A 22,458-nucleotide genomic window follows, 5' to 3' on the forward strand; every position below is an offset into this window, starting at 1 on the left:
GTATTGTTTTGTTTGAAAGACTGTGGAGGAAAACAATTGTTTTAGGAATTTAAAAAGTTTTATTTATTTGTTTGTTTTTAGCTATTCCACCATTGTTTTTTGTTTTTTGTTTTGTGTTTTGGTGTTTTTTTTGTTTTGTTTGGCTGTTTTTTGTTTTGTTTTTTGTTTTGTTTATCTGCCATTGTTAGTGTTTGTTTCTGTTTAGCTGTTCAGCCACTTTTGCTCGCTTCATAGTGAGTTGTTTGACTGGTAACTGTTGCTGTGAATGAACTTCTGGCCTCATGTGACTCTGTTTTGCTGTCCATCAGGCGAATGTTAATGAATCTCAATGGGAGGGAAATTGGTGACCCCCACAGCCAAGTTCATTGCCAAAGTCCTGTTAGTTGGAGTTTGAGAACCCTCAGTGCCTTATTTAGTCATCTGAACTATCTCGCGGCTGCCCTGCAATTGTACCCAACTCTTATTTTATAAATGTGTTTACTGAGCAGCAAGCTGGTTCGTATCCACGGGCTGCAAACAAACCATTCATTAATTTGCGCGTTCCTATAGATTTGAGCCTTTAGTCAGGTGCTGGGTGAATTGAACACTCCCACAAAAGGAAGTTGCCCTCTGTGCTTCTGTCAGGAGAAGCTGTGCAGGGCAGCAGTATTTCACAGCGGTGTGTTTGTGTTGACTGCTTTATGCCGAACACCCTGTTTTTCAGGCTGCTGGTGGCTTGTTCATTCCGACATCTAAGTCATCCTCTCAGCTAGAGACGCTCAGGCAGGACTTTTGATCACCTTCTGTTGTGTATACACATAACACAAAGTATATTAAAAAATGTATTGTTTTTACCGTTCTTATTTTACATAACTTCACTTTATATATTTATTCAACGTTTTAATAATTTTTTTAGACTGTGAAAACTGTGAAGAGGAAACAACTTTGTTTGCAAACTTTTTGTTGAAATATTGCCCATGAGTAAAACATTAGCAGAAGATGGAAGGCTAGCAGTCAAAACATCAGAAACATGTGATTACATTCATAAAATATGGGGATATTTGTTTTATCGCAGAATTATTTTAGAATTCAGTTACATTTCTTCAGTTTTGATGCAGTTTGAGAAATATAGAATTTGATTTGCTTGTGTGTGTGTGTGTGTGTGTGTGGTGTGTGTGTGTGTGTGTGTGTGTGTGTGTGAGTGAGTGTGTGATGAGTAAAGAGCACTGCAGAAATCCACCTCTGTCCAGTGCCTTTATATAGACATGCACACACATTCTGCTATGAGTGTCATCCACATAAATTGCTAAGCTCAATAATTACACAGGAACTGAATAAAAAAGATCTAATCAAAATTACAATTTAAATATATTTTAATATCCACAAAATCTTAGTTTCTCAAAATGGTTAACAGAAATAAGTAACAAAAACCATCCTATTCAGTTTACAGAATATTAATATTTATCTTTCATGTCCTCATCTCAGCTGTCTCTTGGATGTTAATGTGTGGGTGTTAGTGTGGCATTACCGGCCTCATGTTTCTCTAGAGTCGGTCTGTGAAAATAAGCTACCAATCGTTGTTTGTAGTGGCAACCAACATAATGTTGCAGTGCTGATTTACTTATTTGTTTTTGATTTTGTGTTAGTTCTTGCTCTCTGCTAACTGTTGCTGGAGACTGGCTTTGTGGCTCAAAGTGAAGATGAAAAGAGGAATTTGTTTATAGTCCATCATGGAACCCATGGCAACCGTCAGCCTTGTTGAGTCCTAATGGTTTCCATGGCAGCTGTTAAGATTGATCACTGGTCCCTTTTTTTATTTTACCACATTTATGGGGGTTAGCATGAGGGTTAGCTCACCCTCATGACGTTCCGTAAGACCTTTTTTTATCTTCGGAACACAAATTAAGATATTTTTGATAAAATCTGTGAGCTTTCTAACCTCTGATAGACTGCAATGTTAATACTACTTTCAAGGCCCAGAAAGGTGGTAAAGACATCATTAAAATAGTCCATGTGACTACAGTTGTTCAACCTTAATGTTATGAAGCGATGAAAAAACTTATTGTGTGCCAAAAACAAACAAAAATAACTTTATTCAACAATTTCTTCTCTTCCACGTCAGTCTCCTTACGCTGTTCACATAGAAAGAAGAAATTGTTGAATACAGTTTTTTGTTTGGGTTTTTTGCACAAAAAATGTATTCTCGTCCCTTCATAACATTAAAGTTTAACAACTGTTGTCATATGGACTATTTTAACGATTTGTGTTCCAAAGATGAATGAAGGTCTTACGGGTTTGGAGCAACTTGAGGGTGAGTAATTAATTACATAAATTTAATTTCTGAGTGAACTAACCCTTTAAAGGTAAGATTTTTACTTTAATAAAGCATAAAAATACCCCAATATGTTTGCAGATATTTAAGAAACATGCTAAGTTCACCTACTTGTTTCTCAGAAAAAACAATGTTACAGCCAGATATTCTATTTTGAAAATGTGCGTTCCGTGTCGGAATGTCTGTTTTGTTTTGGTCTGTGCGAAACCTCGTGCTGCAGTTTATCCAATAGTATATCAACATCACAGGTTGCCAGTTGGCGGAAAACACCGCGTATTGCAACCATGGAAACCAGCAAACAAACTGGGTCAGAGAATCAGGCAATAATGTCAGCTGCGCGTTCATGCTCTATTCTCTGTCACGGTGAAGTGACACACACCCGCGCGGGCGCCTCCTCTCTCTCACTCGTCTCATTCGCTCCGGTTAAGTAGTGCTTGTATTGCGCATTACTTTAGTCCGCAGGTTTTGCGGTACACCAAAAGCGCGCGCACTACTGATCTATATTTAGTGAAGCGAACAAGCCATGCTCAGTCTCAGAGACAGAAGTCAAACAGAGTCACAACAAGTACCAAAATAAGCGCCTTCCTGCGCTTAAACTGTCAAATACATAAAAAAATAGGTCGAAAACCAGCGGCACAGGCAATCTTGGCGAGTATTCAGATAAACACAGTCAGTTTTGAATCGTTAAATAGCTAAAGAAAGTGAACTCATGTTGTGTGTAGCAGTATTGGGTCCGTTGAACACCGTTCATAGACTCTTAAAGGGACAGCAGTCCAATATTCCTGCTGCTGTCTGTCATGTTAATCAAAGAACAAAAGACAAAGAAAATCACTTTCTGCTCTTGACTGAATACATTTTATAACTTTAATGGTAAGAATTATTTACAATAAAGACTACAGAAATTAAGGTAACCAATGCAAAATAACACAATGTGTTATTTTACATTTGATTACTTTAATTTCTGTAGTATTTCTTACCTGAATAAAAACCCAGTTAACTCGAAAAACTTAGTTTCATAGCTCTCTTTATTCTATTGCATTTATTTGAGCTGTTTATATTTAATTACTGACTTTTACTTGTTTTGTTGTTGTTGTTGTTGTTTTTTATGAAAATAAAACTGCATTGAAGAAAAGTAGATTTTTGTTTGTATATGTTGTCATTTATAGTTCTTAGAAAGAAAATCGGAATTGGCAAAAAATAGGTATCGGCCGATCACTAACAAAGAATCTGAAATCGGAATCGGCCAAGAAAATTGCAATCGTTGCATCTCTAGAAAAAAGCCTCTGAATCCATCTAAATATCTCTATGAACAACAGCATATCAAAACAGATAAATCAACTCATCAGCTTACAGTGTTTAAGTCTCCTCAGCTTTCATTGTGAATTGTGCTCCCTATTGTTGCTGGCAACCATATGCTGTAAAAGCTGGCAACCCGCGTCTTTGAACGAGGGGGCGGGCCAAACAATATTTTGAATTTAGACTGCAGTACCTATTTTGAACACTGGGTGTCATTATTACATAGAGCCCCTTTAAGTTGTTTTCATTATGATAATGACCAGCTGATTGTACATTTATTACACTTCCTTCCTAAATTAATTAATACATATACAGTGCATGAAATTGCTATTATTTGTAATTGCATTGCAATTAAATATTAAGTTTTTATTGCATAAAGCAATTTTCTTTTAGTATTTCCATCTTGATAGAGACTTTAGCTCTTTCCATGCCAGAGTTTTTGCTAATTTTCACAAAAAAAATCCTGGCCCCCAAAATATGAATATCTGAACATGCAATATATCAAAAGAAAGAACAGAACTTCTGCTTTTAAACAAAAAAATCGAATGCGGTTAAGTTTCATTAAAAAAGCAACATTTTGAGCAAAAAGCTGAAAGTTTTTTTTTTTTTTTTTCCCAAAGTCTACAATGTGCATAAGCAATGCGTTTATCAGTTGTTTCTGCTCCTTTTTTGTCTTTGTTTTGAACTGGAGATTAATAGCGCCCTCTACCGTGTAACAGTAAAAACATGGAAAGCCTGAAAATTCTGTCAGTTCACCCTTTGCCCCGAGTTTGATTGACAGGCGATCTGACCAATCATGGCGCTGAATCTGCCATTTTGTCTGACAAATGAACCAGACAGGAGAGTTAATAAATTAACTAATAAAAGCGCCGTGGCTTGTCGGACAAAGCAACAGTAACTAAGGAGGGGCGGGTCTTTGCGAAGAGTCAATTGTGAGGAAAGAGTTAATGGAAGTGGAAAAGCTTATTGCAGTGCATTATGGGATTGTTTACAGTTGTCTAGACTTTGAGGCCTGCGACTATGGTGCAGCAAAAGCGGTCTGAATAAGCAGCTCACAGGCAGTAGGCTTGTTTGGGAAACATGTTGGGAAACAATCTTTATTTTATGCCAGTGGTTTGTTCTCGCTAGTGGGGAAACTTCTATATTTTACCTTTCAGCTTTAATGTATCCGATCATGACCCTGTCCTCATCATAGCTCACACTCATTAAACTCTGCCGTTATGTGGAGTGTGGAGTGGTTTATTGCTCTGTCACAGGGGCTGATCGGTGTGGCCCTGCGGCACTGAGAGCGCTCTTTCATCTCTTTAGGACGTGCTGCTCTAATAAGCTTTCAGAGTGGCCCTTTTATCAGATGCCATGGATCAGGCCGCCTCTCAGCTTTGCTTTCAGTGTAACACTGAGCAAAACAAAGAACAGAAAACAGTGTTTACCTCAGCTTTCTTCCCGCACCCCCACCTGACTCCGTTTCTTATGGGCAAGAAAAGATTTGTCTGTCTTCGTATTCTATGTTTTCTTTTCTCTAGCTTTGTTTTGTTCTTTACACCCAGTTGTTTAGTCTACTCATGCTTTTGAGACGGTCACTCGAAAGATGCACCAGAATAATCTATATCAATGTGTTCCCATAACAACATGTCCAATGTCTACAACTCACTTTCCACAATCAATTCTCACTGAGTGTTTGCATTCGATTCGATTTCAATGTTAAAATCCACTAGGTTTCAGTGAGTTTAGGTGAAAGGTGAAGTTTTAAAATGTTTTTGAAAGAAGCCTCTTATGCTCACAAAGTAATATTGTGAAATATAATTCCAATTTAAAATAATTTTCTATTTGAATGTATTTTAAAATGTAATTTTTTATTCCTGTGATGGCAACGTGGACTTTTCAGCAGACTTTACTCATTATTCTTCAGTGTCACATGATCCTTCAGAAATCAATAATTGCATTGCAATTAAATATTAAGATTTAATATTAAAAATATTAAAAACCTCTGTCTCTAAACTCAACACCATCCCTAAGCTTGCATCTAATCTTGACCTGCATACTTTGACCCTGTACCTGAAAAAAATCTTATTATTTAATAGGAATATTTTTTCAGTAACACATCCAACTTGGCCAAATCAGTCACTCGTGTTAAAGTCAACACACACTATTATACTGATGCTGTTATGTTACTTTAATTCCTTTAAATCTGTTTTACTGCAGCATAACCTGATCATTTGTTTACGTCTATTTATGATTCACAATGTTAGGGAAAGTTACTTTTAAAAGTAATGCATTACAATATTGCGTTACTTTTTCTCACCTGGGCTTGTTTGTTTTTAATAACAGCAAAAAAGTTCTATGTTTGGCAAATGTACAGGCCCTTTCACACTAAAAGTGAAATGAATAATCTTCCGGCTTTCCACAAATGTGATGTTTTTCTAAAGTCATTTCTGCTTAGTATGGTTGAATTAGATCATTGAAGGTCAGCAGCAAAGACATTGGTTAATAAAGTGAGATTAAATACATAAAGTATATACAAAAACCGTCATGATTACACACTGTGCCTCTGCATTTTCTCTCGATTTCTCGCAGCATGGGAACAAAAGAGCTGTCAGGCAATACATGGGAAAACAAAGTATCTTGTATTACTTATTTGAAAAAGTAACTCAGATATTTTGCTGTAAATTTAAAAGTAATGTTACTTTACTAGTTACTTGAAAAAAGTAATCTGATTACATAACTCGGATTACTTGTAATGTGTTACCCCCAAAACTGATGATTCACAGCAAAAGTTCTTTTAGTACATCAAACAAGCCAAATCTACAATAAATAATTGGTGTAGTGTGGAATGCTGTATTTTGGGAAGTCTAAAGAAAAATGCACGTCTTGAATAATTTATTTGTTTATTATGAAACAGCGATGGTGGAACAGCTTTATGCAGGTGGAATTACAGCTCTGTAATGCACCAAATACGGCTGCACAAAGGAAGTTTGTTTATTCTCCTGCCTAAAATGTGAGCATTCTTTGTGCTAATACAAGGCTTTCTACACTTGAGACATCGTAAAAATCGTTCACCCAACACTGAAAATTATTTACTCTCCCTCATGAATTCCATATGACTTTTTTCTTCAGTGAAACGCAGAAGATGACGTTTTGAAGAATATCCTACTCACTCTTTTTGCTTTAATTAAAGTTTGTGAGGAGGACTGGGGGTGTCAAGCTCCAAAATGACAAATCACCATAAAAGTAAACCGCATAACTAATCTGCTATATACAGTACCAAGTCTTCTGATGCCATATGATAGCATTGATTTACAATATTTACAGTGATTTAGTTTTTCTTTGGTACAATCATGTGAGAAGTAGCAATGTCCAAATTTGGTTGGAGTTTTTCCAATGATTCACTCCTTAATGATTCTTTTCCCAAAACCAAATCAGACTGATCTGAATCTCAACCCACAAACTCAGTGATCAAATTTCAGGGAAGATTCCCTTGTGAAAAAGAAGTATAGTTTAAGGTCCCGTTTACACTAGTGCTAGTACTTTTTGTTTTAAAATGGTGTTTTAAAATGAAAACGAACTTTGTCTACACTGGCGTTTCCACAGCGTTTCAGAAACGATCTCCGTCTACACTACATGGCTGAAAACGCATGGCACATGACTGTTCATGCACACTGGGCATGCGTGTACAAGTGTAAACTGTTGCCTCTGGCGCATGTGGGCAGCTGCAGTATTATAAAAATGCTGAGTTTAACTGCACAATGGCTGCTAAAAATGAAAACAAAGCCGCAAAGATTGCAGTTCAATTTCCATGTTATTGTTTACATGGTCGTCAAGGATATGCAGAGCGAACGTGGGTAGCCATGCCATCATTTTTTAAAAGTCTCCGTTTTGGTCCGTTTCTATTGAAACGCAACCCCGGCGTTTTCAAACTAAAATGGGGTCTGCAGCGTTTTCTAAAGTCTCAGTTTTCGAGGTTCGAAAACACCAGCGTAGTGTAAACAATAGACGTAACCGTAGCGCAACTTTTGCGTTTTAAAGCGAAAACGCACTAGTTCACTAAAAGATCTCATTACGGAAATAATATACTTTAAAATAATATATTTAAGTGTGAACTGAATGTAGTGTTTTCTGACAATTAATTACAATTAAATTAAAAGTGTATAAAAGTTTAACTTTATATTAAATGCAATAAGTTGAACTTAGTGTTTTTTAACCATTGAAATATGGTTAACATGAACTGCCGAATGTACTGACAAGCATCTATGGTAAACTAAAATATACTTTAATGCCATTTCTTTAGAAACTTGTATAGTCATGTATTTAAATATATTTGCAATTACACATTTGTAATGATGTAGTTGCAATTTATTTAAATGTAATATTGAATAACACACTGCAGTTAAAATTACAATCAAGTATTTTACAAAGTGCGCTTTTTTAAAAATGTTTTTTACAGTATTTAATATGGATGCACTTTTATGACTTTTTAGCACACTTAAGTGGCCTTCTATTTCATTAATATTATCTTCAAGTACAATTTCCTAAATGTATACTTTTACAATTAAAATATACTTTACAACTAAGTGCACTTCTTTTTCACAAGTGTTATGAATTAATAATGACCAAAATTTCTGTCTGTTCTTCACGCAAAGCAATCGCATACCTTTAGGAGAATATGAATATAGTATACAAGTCAGTCTCCATTAATGGTAATTCGATGGAAAAGAGCGACCAGTACATTCTTCAAAATTTCTCCTTTTGTGCTCAATGAAAGGAAGGTGGTCCTTTAAATCTGGACATGTGATCTTATGCTTTTTTCCTCTAAAACAAGTGTGAGAAACAAAGCATTGGACCCACAGGTGGAGCAGATGGAGCCAGTCTGTGAGAACACTGTCCAGGCTGTATGTTACCGCTGGCCTTTCCCAACAAATGACATATTATTAAAAGCTTTATTCTCTTTTTAAGCTTTAAGAGAGGTGGTTATAAAGACCAAACCCATATCACTCCAGTGTTGATCTCATGTTCTCTCATTATTGGGACAGATTATGTATTTAGTAGATGAGGCAACCTTCACTATCATTATTGTTCATACTTAACAAACCTCAAACCATTAGCATTAACATTTGAGCGTAACGCATGCCAGTTCTCTCAATTTCAGTGATTTTGATCAATCTGCCTCTCTTTCTCACATCTCCAGACTTTAATAACACCCTCTGACTCTAACTCTCTCTCACTTCCTGTCCCTCCAGTATTAAGATGGTGTTGATGTGGACCAGTGGAGACACTTTCAAGACAGGCTACTTCCTGTTGACTCAGGCTCCCATGCAGTTCTGGATCTGCGGCCTCCTTCAGGTGTGCGTGGACTTCGCTATTCTCTTCCAAGTGTACTATTACAGCCTCTACCCACAAAAACCCATCTCACACACCACACATACCACCAGCGCCAAGGCCCTATGAAACACCCACATTTATAAAGGAATGTGCTCAAAATCTATATTACAATATATACGTATGCATAGATACAAGATCTTTGTACAGTCTCCCCAAAAAGTATTTGCATACTTAAGTCACACTTAAATGTGTTTGAATGTCATTGCATTAGAATACATAACATTAAACTATGATGCTAAAGCTTTTCTCACAATTAACTTCACTTTTTGTGCTTTATTTATTTTTTGTTCAAATCAATGCCCCTTTTTTATATTTTATGCAATGAAATGCATGACATTCATACAGTAAGTGTTGCTTAAGTGTTCAGATTATTTTTGGTCCCACTGTATAACTATACGTAGAACCAACCTTTTACATGCAGTATCATAAAGATAGGCAGTTATATTTACACGTTTACGCTTATGAAAACTTTTGCCTTACAGACTCTGATTAACCAGAAATGTATCTGACATCAGATGGATGAATGTACAAAGCTTTAGTTATAAGAGATTAATACAATTAGTGTAGTTTTATTTGGATATGTTTTTACCTCAGCAGCCTGCTGTAGGGTTTCACGCAGTGAAGGCCAAATGAAGATCACAGGAAGAGCCCTGTTTTGAACCAAAAAAAAAAAATACATTCTCTCCTTTTGGTAGTAGGAGACAATCCTCATACAAATCCATTCACAAATCCACAAGAATTATTTTTGGAGATATGTATAGCAATCCTATATCATTTGCATGCAGTCATTTTACAGTACTTAGCATGCCAAATAAGGAAATACCCAGATACATTTACTAACTTTTGACCCCTTAAAATAACTTTGATAATGTATTTGTGGCATTTTGGGGTCTGTCTTCAAGGCCAAGTGTTTCAAACAATTGGTCAATCTTCAGCCCTGAACATGACATTACACTGCAAAAAAGGGGGTATTTTTGTAATTTTCCAGTAAAAATACCTAAAGATCTTTAAAACAAATACTTTTTTTAAGACAATATATCTTGAATTTTTATTATTTATTTTTTTTAAACTCATTATGTTTTGGCTTATACTTTTATGCTTAAAAAAAAAGAAGAATAGAATTAATAATACATTTCATTTAAATTTTGTCTTACTGGAAAATTTGAAAAAATACTTTTTAAGAAAATGTTATTTTGCAGATTAGTACTGATCAGGGATGTCACATGCCAGTAAACATTTCTTGTGTTATGAGTGAGATGCTGCTTATAAATATGTTATATATGTAAATGGGTTGAATTGTTTAATGAGGAAGAGTTTAACACAATTGATGGCCTTTTGACATGATATTTCCACTCTTGCTTTGTACAAATGTCATGACATTATTTTTTATCAAGATTCCTGGGATCACATAACGATCCCATGAACGACTGTCTATGTTAAAAACTCTCCCAGTTTAGATAAAACTCCCTTTTATTACTATTTATTTCTATTTTCTATCTTATTCTGTCTTTTTTACCTTGTTGATTCTAAGATATCATGTATTTGACTTCAACTTCATTTAAAGTTAGTTCACCCAAAAATGAAAATTCTGTCATTTATCACTTACCCTCATGTCGTTCCACACCTGTAAGACCTTCGTTAATTTTCGGAATACAAATAAAGATATTTTAGTTGAAATCCGATGGCTCCGTGAGGCCTCCATAGGGAGCAATGACACTTCCTCTCTCAAGATCCATAAAGGTACTAAAAACATATTTCAATCAGTTCATGTGAGTACAGTGGTTCAATATTAATATTATAAAGGGGCGAGAATATTTTTGGAGCGCCAAAAAAAACAACAAAATAATGACTTATTTAGTGATTTCAAAACACTGCTTCAGGAAGATTCGGAGCACAAATGAGTCAGTGTATTGAATCTGCTGTTCTGAGCGCCAAAGTCACGTGATTTCAGCCGTTGGCAGTTTGACACGCGATCTGAATCATGATTCAATACACTAATTAATTTGTGCTCCGAATCTTCCTGAAGTAGTGTTTTGAAATCAGCCATTACTATACAAGTCGGTTTTTTTTTTTTTGTTTTTTTTTTATATGTTTTTAGTACCTTTATGGATCTTGAGAGAGGAAATGTCATTGCTCCCTATGGAGGCCTCACGGAGCTATCGGATTTCAACTAAAATATCTTAATTTGTGTTCCGAAGATTAACGAAGGTTTTACGGGTGTGAAACGGCATAAGGGTAAGTAATAAATGACAGAATTTTCATTTTTGGGTGAACTAACCCTTTAAATATATATTGTTTCTCTTTGTGCTGTATTTTGATACTATAGCTGGTTTATATTATTTTGTTTTTATCTATATTGCCATTATTTTAAACTGTCTTCTGTTTAAGGTTCTTGCCATTGAATGAAAGTAACTGATGTACACACCAGTTCCCACAGCGGTATATAGGTTTACTCTATCACTCTATACAGTATTGGTAGAATTATTGATTGCCTTTTGGGGGGGTGAGGTGTGGTGTGTGTGTGTGTGTGTGTGTGTGTTCAGTGTCTGTCTAGCCAAATGTTCTGTTAGTGTTAAGATGGATACTGTTGGTCACTCCACATATTTTCAATGCAATGCAACTTTTTTATAGCAATTTTTGTTAATAAACATTTTTAAAAAGTCTGTTTGGATATTGCTGTCATTTATATACATTTAAATTAAAGCCGCTGAAAAAAAAAACGCTTTGGTGGACACACAGCCTTAGAGTAAATAGCATCTAACGCTAAGAAAATATGCTATTTTCACTTAATAGTAAATAGCATCTACCTTTTTTGTGTTGTGACATTATCGACAGTTTAACACTTTTTTTTTCCCTAAACAAGTGGTTGTTGTAAATGATTTGAGCATTATTGCTCTGTAGTCTAGCTTAAAGTCTTACAGGCTGTGGACATTTGAGCCTGTTTTTTCATGGTGTAAAATACTGGCATTGAACCAGTTTCATTAAAATGGAAACCTGAGAGTGCATTCATTATGGCTGTGGTCATTATAGCAATGTTTGTCCTGGAAGCACATATGGTCAGTCAATGTCTTTATGAGCACAGGGCTCTCAGGGGAATCGATATGGATGTATCTACCACTGATCAATGTTATGAGTGGTTCACAACAATATGATCCTCTGTCACACATATTTAATTGGAATAGATGTGCTGGTCTCTCTGATCAGTTTTGACAGGACTCAATTCTGGACTCCTATATTAAACACACCTTATCTTCGATTCAAGGACACCCAACTTTGATAATCTGATGGTATCAGATGGTAATACCATGCTACTGAAGGATTACTATAACCATATACCATGGTACATGGCAGTCCAAAGTGCTATATATAAAATTCTTGACTTTATGTAATACCATCTGTCTTAATATGGAAAGAGGGAAAAAGTAACATCTTTTGAGTTCGAGACCACTTTTCTTTCTGATTAAAAATATGTATAGGCCTATATTCTACAAACCAGCTATCACTCAAGACAATTTGAAAATAAGAAACCTTTATTCTTTTAAAGGGTATTTAATTGTGTTTATTACAACTGACAGATCCTGAGACTATGGCATCTAAAAGCAGAATTATACAGAAATATGTTTAATTGTGTTTTCATAAACATAGTTATTGCAAATCAGCTATATAGGAGCATAAATTAAAGTTCAATAGCCTGTTTTGAACAGTGTGACACAATATATGCTCTTTCACCAGAGAAAAGCTCATTTTACCTTAAAGGATGATGCAAAATAAAATGTCAGTCTTCACAGTCATACAGTTTTCACAGGTAGGAGCATCCATCTACCAGGTACACGAGCTTAAATAAAATTCAGTCATCACTCTCATGCCATTCCAAACCCATATGATTTTGTTTCTTTGGTGGAACACAAAAGGAGATGTTTAAAATGATTGGGGACAAACGCAGTTGAGCTCTCAAATCTCAGAACTGCTTTATATATAAAAGAGGCCAGCTATTAAGAGCTGTGCAGGTAAACCTCACTTCCCTGACCTCAAGAGACACATTTAGGGGCTGCTGGTTTTAGAGTCCTTGTTAGCGGGCCCTTCTCCCATGCCGGTTAATGCTGGTTTGAATCGCACTCGGAGTGCAAGTAGGACCAGTTACATTGGTGTGCAGGTAAACCTCACTCCCTTGGCCTCAAGAGGCAAGCTATAGGGGCAGCAGCTATTAGCGCCTTGTTAGGACACCCCCCTGCCATGCCAGTTGATGCTGGTTTGAATCCCGCTCTGAAGACCAGTTACATTGGTGCCGTGACCCAAATTAGAGTGAGGTTTATACAGGTGAATGTAATGAATGCCAGCTGGTAGATAGCTGTGCAGGTTTACCTCACTCCATTGTCTTCAAGAGGCAAGCTAGGGGCAGCAGTTTTTAGTGCCTTTTTTTGGGCACCCCCCTCCCTTGCCGGTTGATGCTGGTTCGAATCCCACTCTGAAGCAGTGTAAGAACAGTTACGTTGGTGCCGTGACCCAAATGGGAGTGATATTTATATGGGTGAATGTAACCGAAGCCAGCTAGTAGATAGCTGTGCAGGTTTACCTCACCCTTTGTCCTCAAGAGGCAAGCTAGGGGCAGTAGCTTTTAGCAATTTTTTTGGAGCTCCACCTCCCATGTCAGTTTACGCTGGTTTAAATCATGCTCTGAAGTGGTGACCAATTACATTGGTGCCTTGAACCGAATTAGTGAGGTTTAGGTGGGTGAATGGAACGGAAAGTAAACCTCACTCCTCTGGCCTCAAAAGGCTGCAGTCTTTAGTGTCTTTGTTAGCAGACCTGCCACCTATGGCAATTGACGCTGGTTTGAATACCACTTAGAGTGGTGTGAGTAGGACCAGTTACACCTCTTCAAAGGGCTTGGCATTATGGCTTACTGATGTCAAACCTATGCGCGACACATTTTAATTCTGAGTCAAAAGTGAGATTTAAGAGTTATCAAGTAGGAAAAAAATAACTTAATTTTTGCTGCTTTTTTTCTCACACCACGTTATCATCTGGCTTCAGAAGGCTTTGAATAAGGTTACCATGAGTTGTATGGTGTTTTTTTTTAATTGTTTTTGGAGTTTATAGTCCCAGTCTCCATTCATTTTTTAACAGTTCCATTTGTGTTCTACGGAAGAAAGTCATGCATTTGGAACATGATGGTGAGTAAATGACAGAAAAATCATTTTAGGGTGAACTAACTCCTTAAAGGATTGTGCTTTGGACATACAAACCTGTCCATTTCAATGTTCCTTTCCCAGTGTCTATTATTGTCAAGTCACCTGATCAAACAGGTACTATATATGGCCGCTCACCTGTAAGATGTCTTTGTATGTGGGATTTTTCTTTAGTCTTAGTTAGCTGTCTGCATTATGACTTTAATGATCGTCTGACCTGTGGAACTCCTTGACTTGCCACAGCCACAGATCTGCGGTGGTGCGCACTGACTGCAGTGGTCTCTATGATTCCATGTATTGAACTGTCAGTGTCTTGTGAATCCTCACTGTTTTGGGACTTGGTGCTGTCTTGTGAATCGGGTTTGTGCCGTGAGGCCCGACTCTGCTCCTCTTTTAGTTCCAGGTAGGAGCGTGAAAAAGTGTGAAATATGGATGTGACTGGGAATGCCATGAGCAGGATTCCACTTAGGATGCTGCTGAGTGCTACCACCTGGCCAGGAATGCTGCGTGGAACCATGTCACCGTATCCAACTGTGGTCATGGAAATGACGGCCCACCAGTAGCTCCCAGGGATACTGGTGAACTCCTGCTTGGCGCCCAGCTCGCTCTCAGCCAGGAAGACCAGAGGAGAGAACAGTGCCATGGCAACGCACAGGAACAGCAGGAGCAGTCCGAACTCTCGAGTGCAGCGGCGTACGGTCAACCCTAATGTTTGTAACCCCAAAGAGTGACGTGCTAATCGCATCACGTAGAAGATCCGCAGCGCTCGAAGAACTCGCAGGACCAATCCCACTTTCTCCAGGTAGTTGTTTCCTGAGCCGGTGGGACGGTCGCTTACAGAGAGTGAGTCCACTATTAAAGTGATGTAATAGGGCAGGATGGCCACCACATCGATGATGTTGAGGGGTGTGCGCAAGAACATGCACTTGCTCTGTGTCTGGATGAAACGGAGCAGGAACTCCAGGGAGAACCAGCCCACACACACAGTTTCCAGCACAAAGATGTTGAAGCACCTCTGGGAGCACTCACCCTGATAGAGGAAAGACATGTTAGTTGAGGTTTAGGGTCTGGGTTTCACATTCTGTTGAATCTCTTTAGTCATTTAGAGTCTTTGTGTAAGGGTCATTATGCAGTATATGTCTCAATATTTTGGATAAAATATTATGCCCTATATTCTAAAAAAATAATTCCTATTAGTTTTAATTGGTGAATTAATTTCAATTTAAATTCAATTAATAGTTTTTGTCCCTGTATTCTCATTTTCCATTTCCATCATGTTAGTCTTTTATATCAACACTTTAAAGGGTGAGTTTACCTAAAAATGAAGATTCTCTCAATCAATACTCACCTTGTTATAAACCCACAAGACTATTGTCATTTTCATAACACAGATATTCTAATAAAAACTGAGATATTTATATGCATCCATTCAAAGTGTAAATAATCAAAACTTTCAAGCTCCAAAAGGTTCATAAAGGCATCCTAAAAGTAACCCATTTGACTACAGTGGTTTAATCAAAATTTAATGAAGCAATTTACTTTTTGATAAATTCGATTGTGTTCGGAAGACAAACAAGGTTTGGAACGTCATGAGGGTAAGTAAAAGAATTTTCATTTTTAGGGTGAACTATCCCTTTAACTAACAAAAGCCAATTTCATAATGACATTGTCTTTAACGAAGTGACATTATTTTTGTGAGTCAGCAACAGCACATACATCATTAAAGGGGGGATCACACACAGTTTCTGCCAATCTCATGTTAATACTCCATCATACGTCCAATTTGTGTTTTGAAACTTTGGCCATGTTTAGCTAGAGAATGCAACTCTTTAACAGTATAAATAAGTCAGAATGCATGAAATAGCATTACACCCCCCTTTAAGTATTAGCAATGGATTTGATGAATTATGTGATAAGACATTTGATTTGTCTTTATAAAACATTCACTCATGTTTGATATAATTACAGAAATTGGTTTGTTATTATGAACATTTACCAAATTTATCTTTGTGTAAGCCAACTGTCAATCACTTTCTGAACAAATACTAGCACTTTGTATAACTAATCAAATTAAAAGTAATAAAGTTTAAATGTCTGAGCTTGACCAAAGCATGTTTCTGAAAGTCTGCTCTACACTTTTATAGAGTTTCTTAAATTATAACACAAGCACATTCATTTTAAAAAGTTAGAGAATTTAAAAGCTATTGTATAACTTCAGTGACTTGTAATTACTTGACAAGAGTCCACTTGAAGTCTGCAACTGAGGTACTGCATTTAATTTCATAATAAGTACAATTTTGTCTACTTTTAGGGTTATTTGTAATCATAAAGACCAGAACTGGCCACCCACCAGTGTCAGGACAAAAAGAAATGTAACCCTGTGGTGTTGTTTGGTCATTTTAGATGAAATGAATGGGAACTATGAAAAATACAAAAAAACAAAAAACAGAGCAATTTTGGGGGGGTAAAATCTACAAATCAGCCATAATGCAGGAAAAAAGCACACATCAGTGGAGGGGTGAACCTCTAAAACAGGGGTCTCCAAACTCAGTTTAAAAAAAAAAAATCTCATTTTTGGCGAAAACTAGTCTTTGATAATCTCCAAATATTTAAATGTAAAATCTAATAAAAGTAAGTAATTATGTCTGAAAAACTGTAAAAAACTGTATTTATATATATATATATATATATATATATATATATATATATATATATATATATATATATATATATATATATATATATATATGGCTATACAGGCATCTAGTGGCTACATCATGGTATTACAGATGATTTTCTTTATTTTTTTTCCCCACCAGGTGGCACTAATCTGCCTCCATTCAATGGATTTTAAGTACTTTTGCTCCATTTTTAACTTAAATACTGCATCAATTGGAAAATAGCACGGTGCTTTTTTAATATAATTTTTAAAATATTTTATATAGAAATACATGGTCCATAATGGTTCATAATTTAGATATGAATATTGTTTAGTGACACAAAAAATCTCCTCAAAATAACAAATATTAAAGAAAAAACATTATTGAAATCAAATATATTGCATTCATTTTATAAAATAGAAATTATTATACAATTAATGTTTCAGGTCTATTGCGAACAACACGAGTGTGACTCAAATGGAAAAATACCAGAGGTTTAAGGCAACTCTTAAGGAGTTAAGGTTCTCAAACTGTGCATGAGGCAACACAGAAATTTGGCCTGAATAGAAGGCTGGAGAGAGGAAAGACTTTAAGCCTAAAATTTGCCCAAAGGCATCTTACTCCACATTTAGATTAGTCTGTCTTCAGTGCTACATGCTAAAGCACACAACACAATAGCCTGAGAACACCCCCTCAATGAAGAGCAGTGGTGGCACACATGCTTTTATGCAGCAGGACTGGAGAAAATGGGGAAAAAATTGTAAAGGAATCCTTAAAAGCATGAACGCCAATGATCTGGAATGGCCCAGAAAATGACCAGTTGAGCAACAATGGAATGACATTCTAACATTGTAACTTGCTCAAACCAGCTCAGCTGCAATTACTGCCAAGGGCTTTCAAGTACTAATATAAAGTGACCACAAAAAATGTGGAGACTTTTTAGATATTTAAAAGGTCTATGTCATTGCATCAAATACAAAATATTAACTCAAGTGGCATCTGCAAACAAATGCTCACAACTTGTCACATTCAGAGCAATTATATCATGACTTCTAATCAGCTGGTGTGTGTAGGTGATTTTAAGTGGATGCATTAGATCAGGTTACCTCAAACTGCTTGTAGTATTTTTTGCAAGTGGATTATATAATGTATTTATTTGTTATATAATGCACTTCATACCTTTTAAGGGATTATTCACCCAGAAATTAAAATTCTGTCATCATTTACTGACCCTCATGTCATTCCTGTTTGACTTTCCCTTTTCTGTTGAACACAAAATAAGATATTTTTCTTTTTATCTTTTTTTTTTTCTTTTCTTTTTTTGTCCACACAATGGAAGCCACGCCTGGCCCCTCTCTCTCTTGTTGTTATACAAACACACAAAAGTACATAACTACAGAAAAGTTAGTTCATGTGTCCATGACCTCAAGGCTATTATTGTAATGCTCTACTGGGTGGTTGCCCTGTATGCTTAATAAACAAACTTCAGCTGGACCAACATGCAGCCGCTAGATTTCTTACTAGAACCAGGAAGTATGACCATATTAGCTCAGTTCTATCAACACTGCATTGGCTCCCTATTAAACATCTTATAAATTTTAAATTCTTACTAATTACTTACAAAGCACTAAATGGTTTAGCTTCCTAGTACTTGAGTGAGCTCTTAACGCATTACAGCCCTTCACGTCTATTGCATTCTGGCTAGTTGAGTAGGTCAACCGGAACAGGGAACACGCCTAAAACACCCAATGTACTTGTTACGTCATAACAAGAATAGCATCTAGTAGGGCTGGGCGATATATCAAATGCTTTTGTCACACGCATTTCGTCAGTAAAGCCGGTTCCCTGATTGCCGTTAAATCACCATCACCTGCCTTCAAATGGAGCGGCATTTAATAGACAGAGCCGTAGATCACTTACAATCCACGCAATATCGCGTTCATATCGCAGATGAATCGCCGTCGATATTGAATGCGATATTGCGTGGCTTGTCAGTGAACTACAAGCCATTTGTCAAATGCGCGTGACAAAAGCATTCGATATATCGCCCAGCCCTAGCCTCTAGGTTACCCTAGTCAGCCGAATCCAGTTCATATCCAGATCAGATGGTGGACCTGCAGCTAGACACGACCACAACACAGTCATTTTATTAATTTAGTCATTTTAAAGTATTATATATGTTAAACATTGGTAAATATTTCTAAAACAAAATGTTGAAAATTCCACAAGGTGGAATCATTAAAGCCATCATAGATATAGTATCATCAGTCTAGATGTATATGTCTCAATTTTTTAAAATTCTGACTAAATAATTAATCATTAATAATATCTCAGTTACAAAGTTACAGACTATAATGAACTAATGCCTTTATTTATAATGCTAATTAACAGAGATGCAAATGCCACATGTGTAACAAACTTTGCAATTTAATAATTTATTAATATGTTATTATTACTGAGTCTGACACTGATACTGCAAACTGATTAGTAGATCAAATTGACTTTTCTGCTTAATGGTCATGTCAAGAATTACACAGCGGACCAGTAATATTTGAGCTGTTTGACGCATAATGCTGTTTCTGAGGGAACAGACTTGTACAATCCCGCAGGCCTTGTTTAATTACAAATTACTCTGGGGAAAAAATAATCAGTCTACTCTGAAGCCCTGATTGAAATGTATTAATGAGCTTCATCCAGACAAATATGCAATATCAGACAGGCAGTTAGAAAACTATTTCTAATTTATAAAAGGTTTAATTTTCCTTACGAGCCCTGCATGATCCCCAGCTTCCTCTGAAACAATCAGGTTTTTGCATGCAGTTAATGAACTGCATTAATATTTAAAGGTATAATTAAATGTGATTATTGCCTAATAATGAAAAGAGTTAATGAAGAGAATGTTTTAGTTGTTATTTTAGAGTTTTCTCAAGTTAAAGTGCATGCCTTAAAAGGGATAATTTAAATTTGCCATATTTATATTTATTCTGTGGAACACAAAATGAGATACATAGCAGAATGTCCATGTTACTTGATTCCATACAATGAGAGTGAATAACTGGATCATTCAAGTTCTAAAATGGACAAAGAAGCACAATAAAAGCATCATGAAAGTGGTCCATATGACTCGTGTGCAATATTTCAAGTCTTCTGAAGCCATTTTATGGCTTTGTGTGGTGATCAGACTGAAATTTGAGTCAAAAATCTTGGAAGCTTCAAAAGATGTGGTCACCATTCACTTTCATTGTGTGAAAAAGAGCAACAGAACTAATATTCTGGCTAACTTATTGTTCCATAAAAGAAAGTCATACAAGTTTGGAGAGGTGGTTAAATGATGACTATACTTATTTTGTGGGCAAACTATATCTACTATATAAACAGCCTTGGAAAGGCATGGATTAGATTTACATGTTACTGTACATAATATGTGTATGTATGTGGAGGAATGTTCTCATACAAACTTCAGTGCTTTTACTCTGAGCTTCCTCCAGGCACATTTGCCACGAGGCAATGTGGAAACAGTCATCTGTAATACATTGTGTTTGTGTGTTGTTTCTTATATTTTCCAATTGTATTCACAAATGGAAAATGTTATAGTTGTGAAGTTTAAATACACAGTAAAATCCCCAGAGTTAAATCAACTCTGCTCAGAGTACATATGGTGCCTCTAAATAGTGTTCAAGTAACACTGAAGCAGAGTTAAAGTTAATGAGATAATTAAGCAATTAATAAGGCTGTGACTGAAGTCAGTTGTAGTTCTTGTGTTTCTCTTTTCTTCAATGATTCTGCTTGTTAACAGCAGGTGTTCATCACTAATGCACAATCATTACTTAATTAATTGCTTAATTATCTCATTAACTTTAACTCTGCTTTAGTGTTATTTTAACACCATTTAGAGAGGGACCATATGTACTCTGATCAGAGTTGATTTAACTCTGGAGATTTTGATGTGTATTCTTTTTTAGAATAGAAATTTTAGTTTACAATTTTTGTTTATTTTAGTTTACAACCCAAATTCCGAAAAAGTTGGGACGTTTTTTAAATTGGAATAAAATGAAAACGAAAAGACTTTCAAATTACATGAGTCAATACTTTATTCACAATAGAACATAGATAAAAACAAATGTTTAAACTGAGAAATTTTACAATTTTATGCACAAAATGAGCTCATTTCAAATTTGATGCCTGCTACAGGTCTCAAAATAGTTGGGACGGGGGCATGTTTACCATGGTAAACCATTACCATGTGGTTTTCTTTGACATATTTTTTGTTTAATGTTGCTCTAAAACCTACATACCTTTCAGCATTCATAGTGCCGTCCAAAACATGCAAGCTGCCCATACTGTATGCACTTATGCACCCCCATACCAGCAGAGATGCTGGCTTTTGAACTGAATGCTGATAACACGTTGGAAGGTCTCCCTCGTCTTTAGCCCGGAGGATCCGTGTATTCCAACAAGAATGTCAAATTTGGACTCGTCTGTCCATAGAACACTTTTCCACTTTGAAACAGTCCATTTTAAATGATCCTTGGCCCACAGGACATGACGGCGCTTCTGAACCATGTTCACATATGGTTTGCTTTTTGCATAATACAGCTTTAGTTGGCATCTGCAGATGGCACGGCGGATTGTGTTTACCGACAGTGGTTTCTGGAAGTACTCCTGGGCCCATTTAGTAATGTCATTGACACAATCATGCCGATAGGTTATGCAGCCTTGTCCCTTACGCAGAGATTTCTCCAGTTTCTCTCAATCTTTTGATGATGTTATGAACTGTAGATGATGAGATTTGCAAAGCCTTTAAAGTTTTTAAGTTTTAAAGTTTTTATTGTTTTTAAAGTTTTTACACACTCTTTCACAGCTCTGCCCATATTTACTTCTGAGAGACTCTGCCTCTCTAAGACATCCCTTATAGCTAATCATGTTACAGACCTGACATCAATTAATTTAATTTGTAGCTAGATGTTCTCCCAGCTAAACCTTTACAAAATATCTTGCTTTTTCAACCATTTGTTGCTCCCGTCCCAACTTCTTTGAGACCTGTAGCAGGCATCAAATTTGAAATGAGCTCATTTAGTGGATAAAAGTGTAAAATTTCTCAGTTTAAACATTTGTTATGTTATCTATGTTCTATTGTGAATAAAATATTGGCTCATGTGGTTTGAAAGTTGTTTTCATTTTATTCAAATTTAAAAAACGTCCCAACTTTTCCGGAATTCGGGTTGTAGTTTTAGTTTGTGTATTTTGTTTCTGTATAGTCTGTACAATGTCCCCACAGAGATGGCAATATGCAAAATCCTTGTCCTTGTAGGGACATTTCTGGTCCCCATGAGGAAAACAGCTTATAAATAATAAAAATATGTTTTTTGAAAATCTAAAAATGCAGAAAGTTTTATGTGACAGGTAGGGGTAGGGAATAGAATATACCATTTGTACAGTATAAAAATCATTATGTCTATGGAAAGTCCCCATAAAACATAAAAAAACTCAACGTGTGTGTGTGTGTGTGTGTGACAGAGTAAATGCATTTAAAATCCATTAGGTCAATTCTTTGAAATGCTCTTATGTTATGATTTTATTGTTTTGCTTTGATGGGAAGCTTTTTGGATGAGGGCTAGGGCTTGTT

General features: G+C 36.1%; 2 protein-coding genes across 3 annotated transcripts in view; one reads left to right on the top strand and one right to left on the bottom strand.

The window, feature by feature from the left end:
- The window catches only part of LOC137037794 (solute carrier family 66 member 2), a 44,985-nt gene extending 34,381 nt beyond the window's left edge, over positions 1-10,604 (top strand). For both annotated transcript variants that reach the window (XM_067412087.1, XM_067412088.1), the window contains one exon: positions 8,842-10,604. In XM_067412087.1, the coding sequence (XP_067268188.1) occupies positions 8,842-9,049 (208 nt within the window). In that variant the 3' untranslated portion in view covers positions 9,050-10,604. The remainder of the gene's footprint in view (positions 1-8,841) is intronic.
- A 3,761-nt stretch (positions 10,605-14,365) lies between these two features.
- kcng2 (potassium voltage-gated channel, subfamily G, member 2) overlaps positions 14,366-22,458 on the bottom strand; it is a 35,654-nt gene continuing 27,561 nt past the window's right edge. Inside the window, exon 2 of the mRNA XM_067412171.1 lies at positions 14,366-15,202. Coding sequence (XP_067268272.1) covers positions 14,366-15,202 — 837 coding nt within the window. The remainder of the gene's footprint in view (positions 15,203-22,458) is intronic.

Source organism: Chanodichthys erythropterus, chromosome 15 (genome assembly GCF_024489055.1).
Source record: "Chanodichthys erythropterus isolate Z2021 chromosome 15, ASM2448905v1, whole genome shotgun sequence".
NCBI lineage: Eukaryota > Metazoa > Chordata > Actinopteri > Cypriniformes > Xenocyprididae > Chanodichthys > Chanodichthys erythropterus.